This window comes from Simochromis diagramma, unplaced genomic scaffold, assembly GCF_900408965.1.
Source record: "Simochromis diagramma unplaced genomic scaffold, fSimDia1.1 OVJJ01000216.1, whole genome shotgun sequence".
Lineage (NCBI taxonomy): Eukaryota > Metazoa > Chordata > Actinopteri > Cichliformes > Cichlidae > Simochromis > Simochromis diagramma.
This window is the reverse complement of record NW_024386883.1, coordinates 8,400,109-8,416,303: the sequence shown is the minus strand read 5'-3', so window position 1 is coordinate 8,416,303 and position 16,195 is coordinate 8,400,109. Positions and strand designations below refer to the sequence as shown.

The following is a 16,195-nucleotide window of genomic DNA, read 5'->3' as shown; positions in this document are numbered from 1 at the left end:
AAATCAGGGTGGAAAATAAGTATTTGGTCAATAACAAAAATACAACTCAATACTTTGTAACATAACCTTTGTTGGCAATAACAGAGGTCAAACGTTTACTATAGGTCTTTACCAGGTTTGCACACACAGTAGCTGGTATTTTGGCCCATCCCTCCATGCAGATCTTCTCGAGAGCAGTGATGTTTTGGGGCTGTCGCCGAGCAACACGGACTTTCAACTCCCGCCACAGATTTTCTATGGGGTTGAGGTCTGGAGACTGGCTAGGCCACTCCAGGACTTTCAAATGCTTCTTACGGAGCCACTCCTTTGTTGCCCGGGCGGTGTGTTTTGGATCATTGTCATGTTGGAAGACCCAGCCTCGTTTCATCTTCAAAGTTCTCACTGATGGAAGGAGGTTTTGGCTCAAAATCTCACGATACATGGCCCCATTCATTCTGTCCTTAACACGGATCAGTCGTCCTGTCCCCTTGGCAGAAAAACAGCCCCATAGCATGATGTTTCCACCCCCATGCTTCACAGTAGGTATGGTGTTCTTGGGATGCAACTCAGTATTCTTCTTCCTCCAAACACGACGAGTTGAGTTTATACCAAAAAGTTCTACTTTGGTTTCATCTGACCACATGACATTCTCCCAATCCTCTGCTGTATCATCCATGTGCTCTCTGGCAAACTTCAGACGGGCCTGGACATGCACTGGCTTCAGCAGCGGAACACGTCTGGCACTGCGGGATTTGATTCCCTGCCGTTGTAGTGTGTTACTGATGGTGACCTTTGTTACTTTGGTCCCAGCTCTCTGCAGGTCATTCACCAGGTCCCCCCGTGTGGTTCTGGGATCTTTGCTCACCGTTCTCATGATCATTTTGACCCCACGGGATGAGATCTTGCGTGGAGCCCCAGATCGAGGGAGATTATCAGTGGTCTTGTATGTCTTCCATTTTCTGATGATTGCTCCCACAGTTGATTTTTTCACACCAAGCTGCTTGCCTATTGTAGATTCACTCTTCCCAGTCTGGTGCAAGTCTACAATACTTTTCCTGGTGTCCTTCGAAAGCTCTTTGGTCTTGGCCATGGCGGTGTTTGGAGTCTGACTGTTTGAGGCTGTGGACAGGTGTCTTTTATACAGATGATGAGTTCAAACAGGTGCCATTCATACAGGTAACGAGTGGGGGACAGAAAAGCTTCTTACAGAAGACGTTACAGGTCTGTGAGAGCCAGAGATTTTCCTTGTTTGAGGTGACCAAATACTTATTTTCCACCCTAATTTACAAATAAATTCTTTACAAATCCTACCATGTGGATTCATGGATTTTTCTTTCACATTCTGTCTCTCACAGTTGAAGTGTACGTCTGGTGCAAATTACTGACCTCTGTCATCATTTTAAGTGGGGGAACTTGCACAATCGGTGGCTGACTAAATACTTTTTTGCCCCACTGTATATACTGTACATCAGTCATGTGAACAGAAATGCTGTGGAAAAACTAAGAACAGCCTTCCTGCTTCCATAGAAACTTGAAAAGTAAGTCGCAGCCAGGCACTGCTCAGGGGTAACAATCTGTGCTTGCTTTAGCCACAGGCTCTAGCACTTTGAGGTCCACCATGAACTCCTCTGTATGCCAGATGAGAGGCCATCTGTCTGACAGCTAAAGCTTGGGCCAAGCTGGGTCAAGCAATAAGAAAAAGATCCAAGCACACCAACAAATCTACAGCAAAATGACTGGAAAAGAAAAGATTCAGGGCTGGAATGGCCCAGTCAAAGCCCAGACCTCCACCTGATTGAAATGCTGTGCATAAAGAGAGCTGTGCATAAATGAATGCTCCCAAAAATCCCAATGAACTGAAGCACCATTGTAAAGAAGACGAGCCAGAATTCCTCCACAGTGACGTGAGAGAATGAAAACAATTACTTCAAGTTATTGGTGCTAAAGGTGGTTCCAAGTACAGCCCATGACTCAGTAACAGGACTGCACACAGTCATGTGAAAAACAAAGTTTTCACATGACTCTGTGTGTGTGTGTGTGTGTGTGTATATATAAAAGCAGAAAAATCCATTCCATTTAATATCACTAAAAGTATTTTTATTTAATTTCAGTAGAACTCACAAGTTGTCAGACTGAAAACACACTGTTAATAACTTTAGGACTAAACAGGGAAAAAATTAATTTCCTCTGAAATTATGATCTCCAACATTTTTAAAACATCCACTTATCAACCCATTGCAGGTGTAACATTCACATACACAGTTTCCACAAGCAAATTTTTATATTTCAAATATTCAAAGAGGTGCATGTCCACATTTGTGTAAGAATCTCAAACCTCAATACTGCTCGAAGATCAAAAAGACAACACATTTGGAGCTCGGCACAATTAAAACCCATGTATTTTTTTACGAGGTCTAATTTTGACCGACTTTCTCTTTAGGCATCAAAATAGTTGTAGCTATGTGAGACGTGCCTGGTGAGCACAAACAAGGGTGTGGATTATCTGAGGAGACATCTCCCAGTGAGGTCAGAACATATTTGATGAGCCTGGTTCCCAAATAAGGGAACAACACCATCCGGGAGCTCGAGTAACGTCCCCTCAACATTCAGAATCCGCTCATTGTTACTTCATTTTCACACGTCACATAAGCGTTTTGATAAATTTCACTTAGGAACTTTGATCACAGAATGCCTACGTTTGAAAAATATGTGTGTTTCTATCCATTAATGCAAGCACAACATTATTTATTATATCATTTGCACTCTTTTGGGCTCTTTAGGACCGAATGTACTGAGTTACACCACAGGCAGTCAATGAATGGCCTAATCAGTCGAAAAGATTTTACATCATACAAAAAAATTAAATTAAATTAAAAAAAAAAAAAAATCACCTTACTGCATGTTAGCAAATCAAAATATGTACAAATCTACATTAAGTAAATGAGCTTCTGAATAGGCACTTTAATTCATAACAGTTCAGCCAGCTGTCAGTATTCTTTGATGAGACATCACAAACACATAGAAGCTTGTTTTGTTTTTTTAAACTCAACCAGATGGAGGCAGAAAATCCAGAAATAAACTAATATTAGCCCTAATAACCACATCAGTATACTTGGCCAGACTGCCCCACACACACACACACGCACACACACACACGTAAAATACACACACAGGGAAGCTCTAGTTTCCAAATATAAAGTTACAGCTTCTGCTACAGTACAGAAAGGAGACATTTTTTTAAACATGCATACAGTCCAGGAAGGAATAATCGCCTCCACCTGTGAAGAAATCTGTAGCGCTTTTATTACGCCCTCCACCCCTTGGAAAAAAGTCGCAATAGGAGCCTTTCACCAAAAAGAAATCTCACACAAAAATACAAATAAATAGATAATAAATAAACTAAATGAATCAGTATATAAATAAATCATTTTGTTAAAGAAATCAATGTTAAATAAATAAATCAAACAGACTGATTTAGAGGCAGTGCTAAAATCTAAGATGGTGGAGATGCTCCTGGGCACTGGTGTGGATGCAGTTCGTTCTCTTTAATCAGTACCTGCCTGTTTATTCTGCTCAGGTCTTTGTTTGTTTCCTCCTTTGATAATCTCCTAATCACATGCTTGAACTGCTGATGAACTCTGGGAACAATAACTAGTGTTAAAGTGAGCCAGTCTGTGGATATGTTAGTGGGATTCGTTACCAAACTGTAGTGTAGATGGGCTTTAACGCCCTTCAGTGTTATGCGTGGTGCTTATCTTTAGGTAGAAGCACACAAAAGGAGCTGGAAAAATGTGAACTGTGTATACAGCTAGGTTTATAGAGAGCGCTGCCATATCACCAGTGTGGGATAAACACAGGAGCAAATGAAGCCTCCTCATACGGGGTGAAATGTAACCTATAAAATCGAGAAGCTCTTGATTTAAAAGTCCCTCACGTCACATTCAGTGTCACAGTTATCCCGATTTAAATCAAGCTCAAACTATTTTAAAACTGCATGTTAGATAGATTGGTGGTGAGAAAATCAATCTGTGCTTTCTGATTGAAAATCCCGAAGAATTCATTTGTTTTGTTTTTTTAAATATGTCATTATTTTGATCAGTTGTATGTATGGTGTGTATTTTTTTATTTTAAGTTGGAAACAACAAACTGCGTCCTCAGAGCGGCAGCTTTCTTACAGTCTGTGCCTGTGAGGTTCAGAGCGCGGGGGGGAGGGTGGTGGAGGCAGGGTGACGGTAGTCGGGGCCTCCACGGGGTCATCCATGGGCAAGACCAGCCGCGTTCCCCGGATCGCCACTTCGTGTTCTGCCACGGAGAGCTCGTGATCCAGACCTTCATCGAAAGAACCTACACCACCCCCGGCGCGGGCGGTCGAGGAGTGCTTGGGGTTGACGGTGCGGGATCCGGACGCGTCCGTGCTGACGGTGACGTCGGCGTACATGGAGCTCACGCTGGCATCGTTCAGGATGAAGTCAGAGTCGTCGTCATGGAGCTGACCTTCATTCTGGTGAGCGGGAAGAGAAGAGGCGGCCGTGAATGCTTCTACACGAAACTTAATCAAAATCAAGAATTATCCTCGATCAGTATGAGTAAGTTTGCATGTACAGCACTGTGCAAAAGTCGTGAGTCATGCCTTATTTCTTTATGTTTTGTTGGGAAAATGGGAAATAGGTGCAGCGATTTACTGAAACATGTGAAAACATGCATGGAAACAAAGTGCGTGAAGTAAAGTAAGTGAGTAAGTCAATATTTGGTGTGACCACCTTTATTCTTCAACACAGCCTGAACTCTAAGAAGCTTTCCTGTTATTTCTTTATAGTCTTTAGGAACAGTTCTCCAGGCTTCCTGAAGGACAACATGATCCCACACGGCTTCAATAATGTTGAGGTCTGGGCTCTGGGGAGGCCAATCCATGACTGAAAGTGTTTTATTGTGTTTTTTTACTCCATTGGCAGTGCGTTTGGGATCATTGTCATGCTGACAAATGAAGTTGTTGCCCGTAGATCAAAATCTGACCTGCTTTCATAATTCAATCAATCAATTTTGATAAGATCCCCAACACCACTGGCTGAAATGTAGCCCCAAACCATGACAGAGCCTCCACCGTGCTTTAAAGGCGGCCGTAAGCACTCACTGTTGTACCCGTCTCCTGACCTCCTCTGTACACATTGTTAAAACAGAAGTTTGCAAACTTGGATTCCTCAATCCATCAGAGCTGTTGCCATTGATTTCGAGTCCAGTTCTTGTGTAATTGGCATAACTCAGCCTTTTCTCCTTGTCACTCTTCCTTAAGAAGGGCTTCTTGTCAGGCACCCTTCCACTGAGACCATTACTGATGAGCCTTCAATGATCAAATGAAGGTCCAGATGGATGTCTCAGGTCCTGAGTCAGGTCTTTATTGATTTCTTTTCTATGTCCTAAAAATGATTATCAGATACTACGCATCTGCTTTAGATGTTTCTTTTAGAGTTAACGCTTCTTCTTTAATCCTCAAATTTTCAGTATCCTCTGATATTTTTTAAAGGACATGGCACAGAAATACTAGTTTATTCCTGTCACATGGCTTTTTCTATAGATTAAACTAAAAAAAAAAAAAAAACAAATAGTGTTTTTTGTGACAGACTGCCTAAAGATACAATTTAAAATCTTTTTGTTTGCCAAGTTTTCTTAGTTTAGGTAAGTTTGTTCTGCTTGAATAATTCATAGATAATTTTTAAGTGTACTAAAAAACAAAGAACAACTACAAAAACATTCCTCTGAAAAGGGTCAGGAACATGGACTTCATTGGAAAAAAAGGGAGTGAAAAAGCAGCCAATGTCAAAAGAAAAACTTTGAGAAGCCTTCAGAAAGTCTGGAGAACTATTTTCTCAAAGAGCACTTCAAAGAAAAAAAAAGTTACAAGAAAGCCTGGCTCCTTAGAAGGAAAATATAAATAAATGAGAGGTGGCTGAAGACTTTTACAGTCCTGTAAATCTGAATAACTCATAATTCTTTTTCATGTCCAAACCTCATAGGCCTGTGGGCTGGTGAGGCATCGAGCCAGTGGTCCACAGCATGCAGGCAGAGTAGCAGTGAGAGGCGGGCCGCTGTGTGTCAGGAGGGGTTTCAGGTAGCTGGTGAACAAGCTCGTGTCAAGGAGTGCACAATATAACCATTTTAAAGCAGTCTGGTTCAGCTGTAACAATAATGACTCAACCAGGTTTTCAACCGCAGCAAGTAAAGGAATATTTCTGTTTCACAACATCACTGTGAAACTTAAAACACATTTTATGGTTTTCTATAATTCTTTAGCTGAAATGTTCAAGTAAAAGGTTTAACATTTTACAAACACCTTTGTGAAAAGCACGATATAAAACATAGTAAAATAAATATCATCACTCTATCTCTGAACCTCCTGTGTTGTTATGTGCTAGACGTTTGTAAAGAGCGCCCTCTGGTGGCCACAGGTGAACGCATCAGGCTCAAAGGATACTTGTGGTCAAAGTTGTACCATATCCTAAAAGGCCAGGCGCTCTCGTGTTTGGTGCTCCTCCGCTGTGACCCATCCAACGCGCCTGAATTCTGTTCAGCAGAAGGATGATAATGACATGGCGTGCATTTTTATTTCATCACAAAATCAGACAAATCAATACGGCGCTCAACACCAACTCACAGCGTTGTCTTGATCAGAGTCCACACCCACCCTAAAAAAACAAAACAAAACAAAAACATGTACTTTGACAAAGTTCAGCGGAGGTGATGCAGCACAGACAGTAAGATACACGGAGGCCGGCTTACGGTATGCTCATGAAAGATAGCATGGGTGTGGTGCCACCACCACAGATCCACACAGTGAAGAAAACGATCAGGAGCGTGGTTGAAAACATCATCTGACGGGCGTAAGTCGCTGTGTCTCGAATGGAAAGTGCAAAGGTCATCGCCCCACGCAGACCTAGAGGAGACGAAAAATAAAACAAGGACGGGTGAAAACGTTTTATTAATTATTGCTCATGTTGTGGATACATAGGCATATGTAAGCAAATAATCATTCTGAGAAGACCGTTTGCGGTCAGGTTTAAGTTAAGTCTGCGGGAAACAAAGCAGGTGCCCTGTAGTGTGAAAACAACTGGAAAAACCAGAGCATCTTTCACATATTAAGTGATGTGTAGCTGATCGTTGGTTTCATTTCAGGCTCCAGATGTGCAGGTGACCGACGTCAAGTATTAAAAAAAGTTTGGTTTCAGTCTTTGTCACTTTCATTAAGTCTAAAGAGGCTTTGGTGTAAATAACTACAGCCTCTCTGTGAATGTGAGCCGTTTACCCTTTGAACTTTCACCAACAATATGCTAATAAAATACACAACTCCCACTCAGACTAATGAAAATGAAACTTCAACTGAATTCTTCTAGACGATAAAATCAAAACTGAAACATGTACACCCACTGTGGAAACAAATGAAAAATCCTCCTTCTTTTTAGGGGTTGCCACCGCACACTAGTTGCCTCTCCCTATCTCTAGCATCCCCCTCTGTCACATCGACCCTCTCCATGTCCTCCTTCACTACATTGTCTTGAAGTCTGGAAGCCCCATCTTTAACATAGCTTTGTCCAATATATCCACCATTGCTCCTCTGCACATGTGCAAACCATCACAGCCTTGACACTCAAACTGAAACCACACCTAATGAATATTAACTATAACAGCTCTACAAGTCACTGAACTTTATTAACGTTCCTCTTTGCTGGTCTCTTCCTGTGCGCATTCCTCATTAAAGTGCGGCAGCGTGCATTTTGTCTGTTTATTATTAACTTAATAAAAGTTAATAATAAATGCATCCTGTTCTTGGCTTAACTACTTCAGTTATTTCCTGGCAAGCTCATGTGCTGTGCGATGGTGTGGGTGTTTTTGCTTCTCCGACTGCTGGTATATGTAGCAATGCTAACGAGCAGTTCCAAAAGTTTTCTCAGCGTACTTAATGAACCGTTGACATACATAACTGAAGGTTTAAGAGGAGAAACATGGTTTGAGTCCAAGCCTGATAAACGGCTTTATACTAATGTACCTGCAAACATCATAACGTGCTGAAAGTTGTATCCGATCTTGTTCTTGCGGCCCAGGTTGAGGAGGAAGGACAGAGGGTAGATGTTTGCAGCCCTGCCCAGAAACACTGCCACCTACACAGCGCAGGAAAGTCAAGGACACAACACAGGAACTCTAACACTGGAATGGAAAATAATCACACGTAGACGTAAACACCAGCTCGGCGGTGACTAAGCTTTGATATGCTGATTTGTTTGTGTCCGTGATGTTATTTTTGGCCTTGGTTAAACATGAAATAAATGCTCAATTGTAATGGTATAAATATATATCAAAATATTTTTCAAGGCACATGAAACAAAAGGTTTTTATCATATATCCTGATGCACCGCAGAGCCACTGACTCCTTAACCACCAGCAGAGTAAAGGATACGAAGGCTCCGACAATGAAGAGAGGGTTGAAGACGTGCGACTGGAAGGAGAAGAGCGTCAGACCCATGTAGGAGAAGATGAAGTTCTCTGCCAGGAAGTTCAGCAGCTCAAACAACTGAAGGGGATGAGAAAAGCGGATATTGAATTTCATTTATATATGCTACTTCCCCAGTTTTTACCCTTCCTTCTATTTGAAACAGTTAAAAATTTCCAAAATATTCTTGCGCACCATAAAATGACGACTCTGGAAGACCCAGAGTTCGGGAGAGGTCATTTAAAAAATGCTTGTCACATTTTCTAATGAAGCTACATTTGATGCGCCTGTTCTGCAGGGGCTTGCCAATCAAACATGTTAACCACTACACCAACAGAACATGCTTGTCAATGACAGAATGCAGTGAAAATCAATAACCTGTATTACAGAGTCCCCTCATAAACATTCTTCCAGCTCGCACACTACAATGAAGCGTCAGCTTTTAATTAACTTTGACTGTGCATGAGACCGGGGGTGTGCATGTAGTTGCGAATCATCTGATGTTTTGGACATGTCTTCCCCTAGGCTTAGTCACGCAGGACTATAGGCTGGTTGGTGACCCACTGGCAATCTTTAGTCACTAGGGAAAATATGTACTCACTGTCCAGTTGGCGAATGATTAATGGAGGTTGTTGGCACCAAAAACCTCCTTGTGCTCGCTCTGGACAGATTCGCGCAGTTCACTGTAGTTTGCATGGAAGATGCAGATTTTCTGCAAATACTTTGCAGCTGCTGCCCGTGCAGTCGTGAAAAGAGACCTTCAAAGTAAAAGCTGTGCCTTACCAGCACAAACTAAACATTTCAAAGCCGACGTAAATATTTTAAGCTGGTTTTCAGACACTTGAAAGCCATTTCCCACATTTGCTTCTTAGACACTTTTTTTGTCATATCTCTATCTCAGTGCTGCTTTTGAGTCGGGTGACCACAAGTTTCTGCGTGTCATATCACCTTTAACTCATCAGAAACACATAACTATGATAAACTCATATCCACAAACATCCTGCATTATCATGAACTGATACTGATGATTGTAGTAACTGGTTATTAACATTTAGTTGATATGAACGTGCAGCTTTGTGACGTCCTAGCTTCAACAGAAGACACAGAGCTTTGAGTTTGTAGGACACGGAGCAGTCGGCCACATCAGCTCCATCAGCTCACTGTTTCTGTGAATAAATGATAGCAGCTCGTGGATTTCTCAGAACTTTCTGCAAATTTGGCAAAAGGTATAACCAAGCTTGCGCTAATGCCCAAGAAGCAGAGAAGCTGTAAATCATCCTTCCTTTCAAGATATTTCACAGATGTAATTCTTTGCAAACCAGATCTTTAAATGCAACAGCGCAGCAACAACTGCTGCTCGAAAATGAATTTAAAACAATGGGATCAAGCACATTATATAAGTTATACTGCATTTCACCTGTTTGGTCCTGTCTTGAGAGTCTGGTGAGAGATTGTTGTAGGTGTAGTGGGCCTGAGTGATCCCACAGAACAGCACAGCAACGACACCTGAAAGAACACACAGTCATCCCACATCAGCAATCGGAAAATCCAACGATTACCAAGCACTGTGTGTGTGTGTGTGTGTGTGTGTGTGTGTGTGTGTGTGTGTGTGTATCGTGTATTTGTTGACATGTTTCTTCATCAGTAATTGTATCTTAAGCCCACAAACTGTCCGCAGTAAGTTGCAGTTTTAGAAAACTGGGCATTTATTTTACTTACTGTATATATTTATTTTTACTCACTATCGAGAGAACTGAGCTGAGAGCCACAGTCAGCACAGATGGGTAGGAATCTACTGAGAGACAGACTAAATAGACATTGTTGTTGCTGCTGTTTTGTCATTTGACAGGACAAAAATGAATTCTTCAGTTAGACACTGGATAACTGGCACCATGAGAAGGCAAACAAAGCCTGTGTCCTTATCTAAATCTTCCTGTTTAGGAGAACAAAACTTCTAAATGTTATTATTAGTGTCCAAACACATATTTGTAACCTTTTGTTGTTAATGCAAATGCTTGAACAGCAAGTGATAAAATTCCTTCGAATCCATCATATCGCAGCATGCCACACGCTCCCCAGAAAAGACAGTAAAACAGTCAGTTTTACTTAGTAGACCAGCAACTGCGTTTTAAATGAAGCTTCAGACTAACACAAGATCGATATCAGATGTCTTCTTGTGAAGACCAATGACTTCTCAGACCTGACCTATCTTTGCCAAATACTACACAGAGAAATACCTAAGAAACACACAGATAAGCTGACACAGACTCTGTGCCTCCACAGAGCACTTAAATGACTCCTTCAGGGTAGTTTCCAGTGAAAGCATGTGTCACCAAGCCTGTGCACATACACACGCACAGACTCACAAGGTGAAACCACTATCTCCCACACTGCTGCAGCTGCTAATCAAATACGGAAGGCAGTGTTGTTACAACTGCATGCAGGAGACTTTGTTGCAGGTCTACCTGTGAACCCGCAGGCCTCCGCCAAGAGAAAGGTGCTCCAGGACATCAGGAAAAAGAGCGCCGTCTCCAACAAGGGGAAGTCCCGCAGCTTAGTGAACTTGGTGACGTGATGGAAAGTTAAGGGACCAAACAAGGAGGCGTGGCAACTTTAATACACTGGAAACAGGGAGAAACTGTATCGTTATTCATTTACCTCTTGCACACACCTGTGAATGTAGATGTAAAATATGTCATGGTAAGAAACAAGTGAAAGGATATGAGGGCGGTCACAACTCCTGTAACAACCCCGAGAGCAAAAGAGCCGCTGAAGACGCCCAGAAAGACGCCGAAGGACTTCAACATGGCCATGGCCTCAAAGCTGTGGCTGTTGTCGCCTGCAGGCTGGTACGCCACAATGGAGCTGCAGGGAAGACAGAGAGCATGCACGCAAAACCATTTAGAAGAAAAAAGGAAGTGGGGCTTTACTACAAAAAAGGCCTCACTAAGGAAAGGGAAGCTGGTCAAACACATGCTCACAAAATAGCGTCAGGAATGAAATCACAAATGCAGCAACCCAACTCCAAGAATGGCTTCTCTTACCAGTCTCATCATTAATTCCAATGAACTTGGTTATGATTTGGACATATCTGCAAAGACTTCAAATATGTGGAGTTGGGTTTTACAGTCATAAATGAAAAAATAAAAGGTCTTGCATGCTTCATTTGAACTCTATCAGGTTAATATTCTGCAATAACCTTTAATGAGCCTAAATGACTAAAAACTTCATAAGAATAAAGGGTTTCCTGGTGATTCTAGAAATGGTGGGTGATCTAAAAATCCAAAATCAAAGTAGGAATGGATATGAAAGGGCTGCAGCGTCTCAGGAATGAACGGGAGGGTGATGAAGGATGATCCTGAAGCCTACCTTCTAATGTCTGAGGTTCTAAAATATTAACAAAAGCAAAAACCACGCAGTCCCCCTGACCAACCCACCCACCGAGGAGTCACTGTCTGGTTTTCTCCCAGCCATTCCTCGGACACCTCAGGTAACAGTGAGCTCTCGTTTCTTGCGGAGCGCACAGCTCCAGCACCATGCCTTCCCAGCTTTTCGAAGCGGAGGAGAACACTACATACATACGTACGTACGGGCAAGGCGATGAATGACACAGATGGGTGGAGACAGGTAAGCAGTGAAATGACAGGGACTGATGTTAGTATGATTAATGTGTGTACAATACAAAAAAAGCCATTTCTGCCACAGTTAGCTCAATGCAAGCACAGGTTTTATGGGACTAATTAGAAAAGAACTAGAAATTATAATTACAACTGTATCTGTTCTTTCTGTCTGTAATGAATATGAAAAAACTGGCACTATTGGGAGCCCAACTGAAGGAATCAAACACAAAATTAACATTTTTTCTTCTGCATAAAAATTAATAACTCAGATTTAACTCAGGTTCCAACAGTTTGAGCTGAATTGTTCACCTAAATGTAATTACTTTAGCAAAAAGCCCCAGCTGATTGAGCCTAAACTGCTACAGCTTCAGAAAGAAACATTGCACCAATTATATCAACTAATATCTCTTAAAAAGCACTTATTGTTTTGTGACGGGCATTAAAAATTGTTCGTTAATGTGGCACCGATGCTTCAGTGCGTCAGTAATACGTACGAGGAGAGGACGATGGCGACGGCATCGTTGAGGACGCTCTCCCCAAACAGTAAAGCGTAGAGGTCCACGTCTACCTTTAGCTCATTGAAGATGGCGAGGACTGTCACTGAGACACAGGAAATAAAGAGTATAAAACATCTAATTAATAACAGGAAAGCTGTTGAAAATGGAATCAGATGCTTATCTTCTCTGTTAATTTTGGATGTGGGTACCTACCAGGGTCTGTTGCTGAAACGATGGCCCCAAAGAAGAGGCAATCAGTAAAGTAAAAATCTCCACCAAGCTGCCCCACGACTTTCATGAAGGACACAAAGCCATACATGATCAGCCTAGGAGAGAAAAAACAAACAAACACTCAAACCACTACTATTCAGCAACAATCTGATCACATGTAGGAATGCAAGGTCTGCAGTGTGGTATGTACCGGGCCGATCTGCACCTTAAGGTGGGTGGATACTCTCTCTCACCCTCACCATCTTCAGAGGTCTGCAACCTGGATGTGATCCTGGACTCCACCCTCTCATTCACATCATATATTAAATCCGTCTCTGAATTTGCCATCTACCACCTGAAGAACATCTCCAGACTGTGGCCAGTACTCTCAGACTTTGCAGCTAAAACCCTCATTCATGCTTTCATCACCTCCCGCCTGGACTACTGTATCTTCAGAAATCAGCTCCTAGAGTTCTTACTTGTACAAAGTCCCAGTAACACATCACCCACACCAGCTCCTGGGAAAGTCTCATATTTCCTAAAAGATCTATCTCCTTGCCTACATGCTCTTGCTTCCCAGTATTTATCTGACCTTTTCCTCCGCTACACAAACCTTGGAACCAGCTATATAAATCTAAGTTACTATTGTCAATATTATCGTTGCATGGCACTATTTTCTGGCCTATTCTGAGCTAACTTCAGAGATGTTTACTTGACTTACCCGATAACAAAGCAGGATATAACTGTTCCGATGAAAGCATAGGCGAGGATGGAACCGATGTTCCTGAAAAAGTGTCTCTGAGAAAGACAGAGCAGGTGTTTATTTTAAGAAAGAGGCTACAAACAAATGAATAATCTTAAAAAGAAAACATTAAAGACAAATATAAACCCTTACAGCTATATATTTAATAACACATACTTACATAAATCTTTATATAAAACCTTTTGACACTCTTACCCTTTTCAGACTGTAACCTGCATGGAAAATAATGGGAGGCAGCAAAATGTTGAAAAACACCTCTGGGTCAAAGGTCACCTGAGGAAAGCAGTAAGATTAGTTAGGCACTTAATTGCCATCCATCCATTTTCATTACATTATGAGACATACATGTCTCGCTTAACAGACTGTTTAGTGTGAGACATGCACACTAAACGGCCAATACTTCAACCCTCCACCATCTGTTCCCTTGCCTTTCTCAGCATCTCATCGTCCTGCACTTGGTGACCTTTGCCCTGTCCGACTTCCCCCTTCAGAGTGTACTCATAGAACCGTCCGCTGACATTGACCAAGAGAGTGGCAGGACTGCCGTTAACGGCACAGCCGAGAATCACGTCGCTCATGCTTTGGGGGGCGTGGATGCCAAACCGCAGGATCACACCCACCAACAGTCCTTTGGGAAAGTGGAAAAAGAGAAAAGAGCAAGTGAAATCAGAACAGGCAGGACAGGATTTGAAGTTAACTATTATTTGAGGAGGAAATTAGGCTGAGATTGCATTTAAAACTGTTGAATCAACCAATACTGATAGGAGAATTATTCTTACAGAAGTGAGCTTTATTATTTTGAAAGGAAAGGATACTTTAATAGCTATAAATAGGAATTATAGGGCCCATCTCTAGTCATTTGTTTGCCATTTATTGTTGCAATACACTACCCATTATCGTGTATTCTGTTGCAACAGTTTTTTTTATTAAGGGTATCACTCTGATTAGAAGTATGCTGCCCTAAGATACGTGAGATTTACCTGTCAAATTATTCAGCTAGCATTAAAGCTACGTTTAATGGACTGATATGAGAGCTAGCTCGGTGTCCTTACCATAGATCATGGCAAGCCCTGTTTCGTGCAGGAACCTGAATCGGCGGTGTTTGAAAAGCCATATGGTTAGTATGGTGAGCGTCAAGAGCATTATGAATATCAGTAGGTAGGCACTGTCCTGTCGGTGGCTTTCCTCTGCTATCCTCTCAGTTGCGCCGTTGTCCATCGCACCGCCGTCGCCTTGGCTCCCGACGAGCAGGACTGTGAGCAGAAAAGGCAGCAGCAGCGGCGCTTTCGACGGCTTACCGCCAAGAAAGCGACTGCGTGTGAATCCCATTTTGTCTCTGTGTCCAAACAGTTACATTTGTTGTTAAATTAGTGCTGTTTTTTTTGCCGGGAAACAGCTGATTAGATTAGAAATTAGCTGGACCAGGGTAAATGACAGGTCCTTCCTTGCCGTTACCAAAACACTGGGACTTCCGGCTCTTCAAAATAAAAGCTCGTCACGTTGCTTAAGCAGTGTGAAGGGCAAAGTTACACATAAACGCGTGAAGGTTGCACAATCAATCCACTCATAAAATACACTAAAAATAGACATGAAAAAAATGGAAACTGATAGCGTCGTTTAAAAAAGTAAGAAACTTGTAAATTATAGTGAATTTATATTAAAGCAGTATAAAGTCACAATAATTTATACCTACTTAAAGGAGGAGGGGTGAATATTAACACAAACATGTGTGGCCTGTTAATATTTTAGTAAATTCTTTCAAGTTCCGCACTTTAAAAAGTAACCGTTGCTCTCTTTTTATTACTTTTTTCAAAGGCTATTTTTTCAAGAGGCTGAGCAGATCACCGCCCCCCAGTAAAAAAAAAAAAAAGATGCTTAAATTATTTAAATTATTTAAAAGAAGTAAGTTAAGGCTTACTCATTCTCTCTCACAGCACTTCCACACTCACACATGGCGCCACGTTCGCAGCAAAGCCTAACAGGTGCTGCAAAGCAGATTAGCACTGCTTAAATAGCCCGTAGATCCAAGTCAGAGTTTTCAGATTAATTCTCTTACTATTGAATGCTGACACCCTCGCTCTGAATATGAGTAAATATAGCCCTGCTGTATTTATATCACTTCACCATGTCACCACAGAGTCGGTCAGAAATGTGTTTTTCATGTAGTTTGAGACACGTACTAGATAACTTTGTTCAGTAACTTTTTTTGCCTTTGTTTGGACATTTTTCAGACAACACCTGTAAGACACAAGTCTTATCGCTACTTGGTCTTTATTTCTGTTAAAAGGCTAAGATAGATAATAGATGGCTATTACAAACAATAGCCAAAACTTGATTCATATTTCATTATTGCATTATAGGTTACTATTTTATTTATTCGTTTATTTTTTGTAAGTTCTCAGCTAAGTAAGTTCTAAGTGTAGGTTACATACAACAGGCCTACAATATATTTTAGTTTCTGAATATTGTTGTTCCTGTTTGTCTGAGGTCAACTTTAATTATGTTACAAGGAAGTGATAAATCATCGCAGTGTTTGGTCTAACTACAGGAACTGATGAGAAACAACACCGCAAAAGTCGGCTCAGTTACGTCAGACAAACAGCAACAGTCAGAGTTGTAACGTTGCAAAAGTACTCTTAACATCCTG

The 16,195-nt window shown here is 41.6% G+C and overlaps 1 protein-coding gene across 1 annotated transcript; it reads right to left on the bottom strand.

The window, feature by feature from the left end:
- Positions 1–2,054: 2,054 nt before the first annotated feature.
- On the bottom strand, positions 2,055–15,031 carry LOC120733739 (sodium/hydrogen exchanger 6-like). The gene is made up of 16 exons (XM_040032117.1): positions 14,601–15,031; positions 13,977–14,176; positions 13,744–13,821; positions 13,507–13,583; positions 12,789–12,901; positions 12,573–12,678; positions 11,182–11,323; positions 10,924–11,029; positions 9,876–9,964; positions 8,426–8,539; positions 8,018–8,129; positions 6,754–6,907; positions 6,629–6,659; positions 6,449–6,537; positions 5,984–6,089; positions 2,055–4,480 (listed from the first exon to the last, which is right to left on the bottom strand). The coding sequence occupies exons 1-16, from the start codon at positions 14,875–14,877 to the stop codon at positions 4,151–4,153; spliced, it is 2,124 nt and encodes a 707-aa protein (XP_039888051.1). The 5' UTR covers positions 14,878–15,031; the 3' UTR covers positions 2,055–4,150.
- Positions 15,032–16,195: the final 1,164 nt, after the last annotated feature.

What these genes read in the sequence shown, in the direction of transcription:
- LOC120733739 (XM_040032117.1), bottom strand. Translation starts at nt 14,877, where the DNA reads ATGGGATTCACACGCAGTCGCTTTCTTGGCGGTAAGCCGTCGAAAGCG. An exon ending in GTCGCCATCGTCCTCTCCTC is followed by an intron (nt 11,324 to 12,572) that starts GTACGTATTACT and finishes TCTTCCCTGCAG; the next exon opens with CTCCATTGTGGCGTACCAGC. An exon ending in GCACGTTATGATGTTTGCAG is followed by an intron (nt 6,908 to 8,017) that starts GTACATTAGTAT and finishes CGTCTCCTCTAG; the next exon opens with GTCTGCGTGGGGCGATGACC.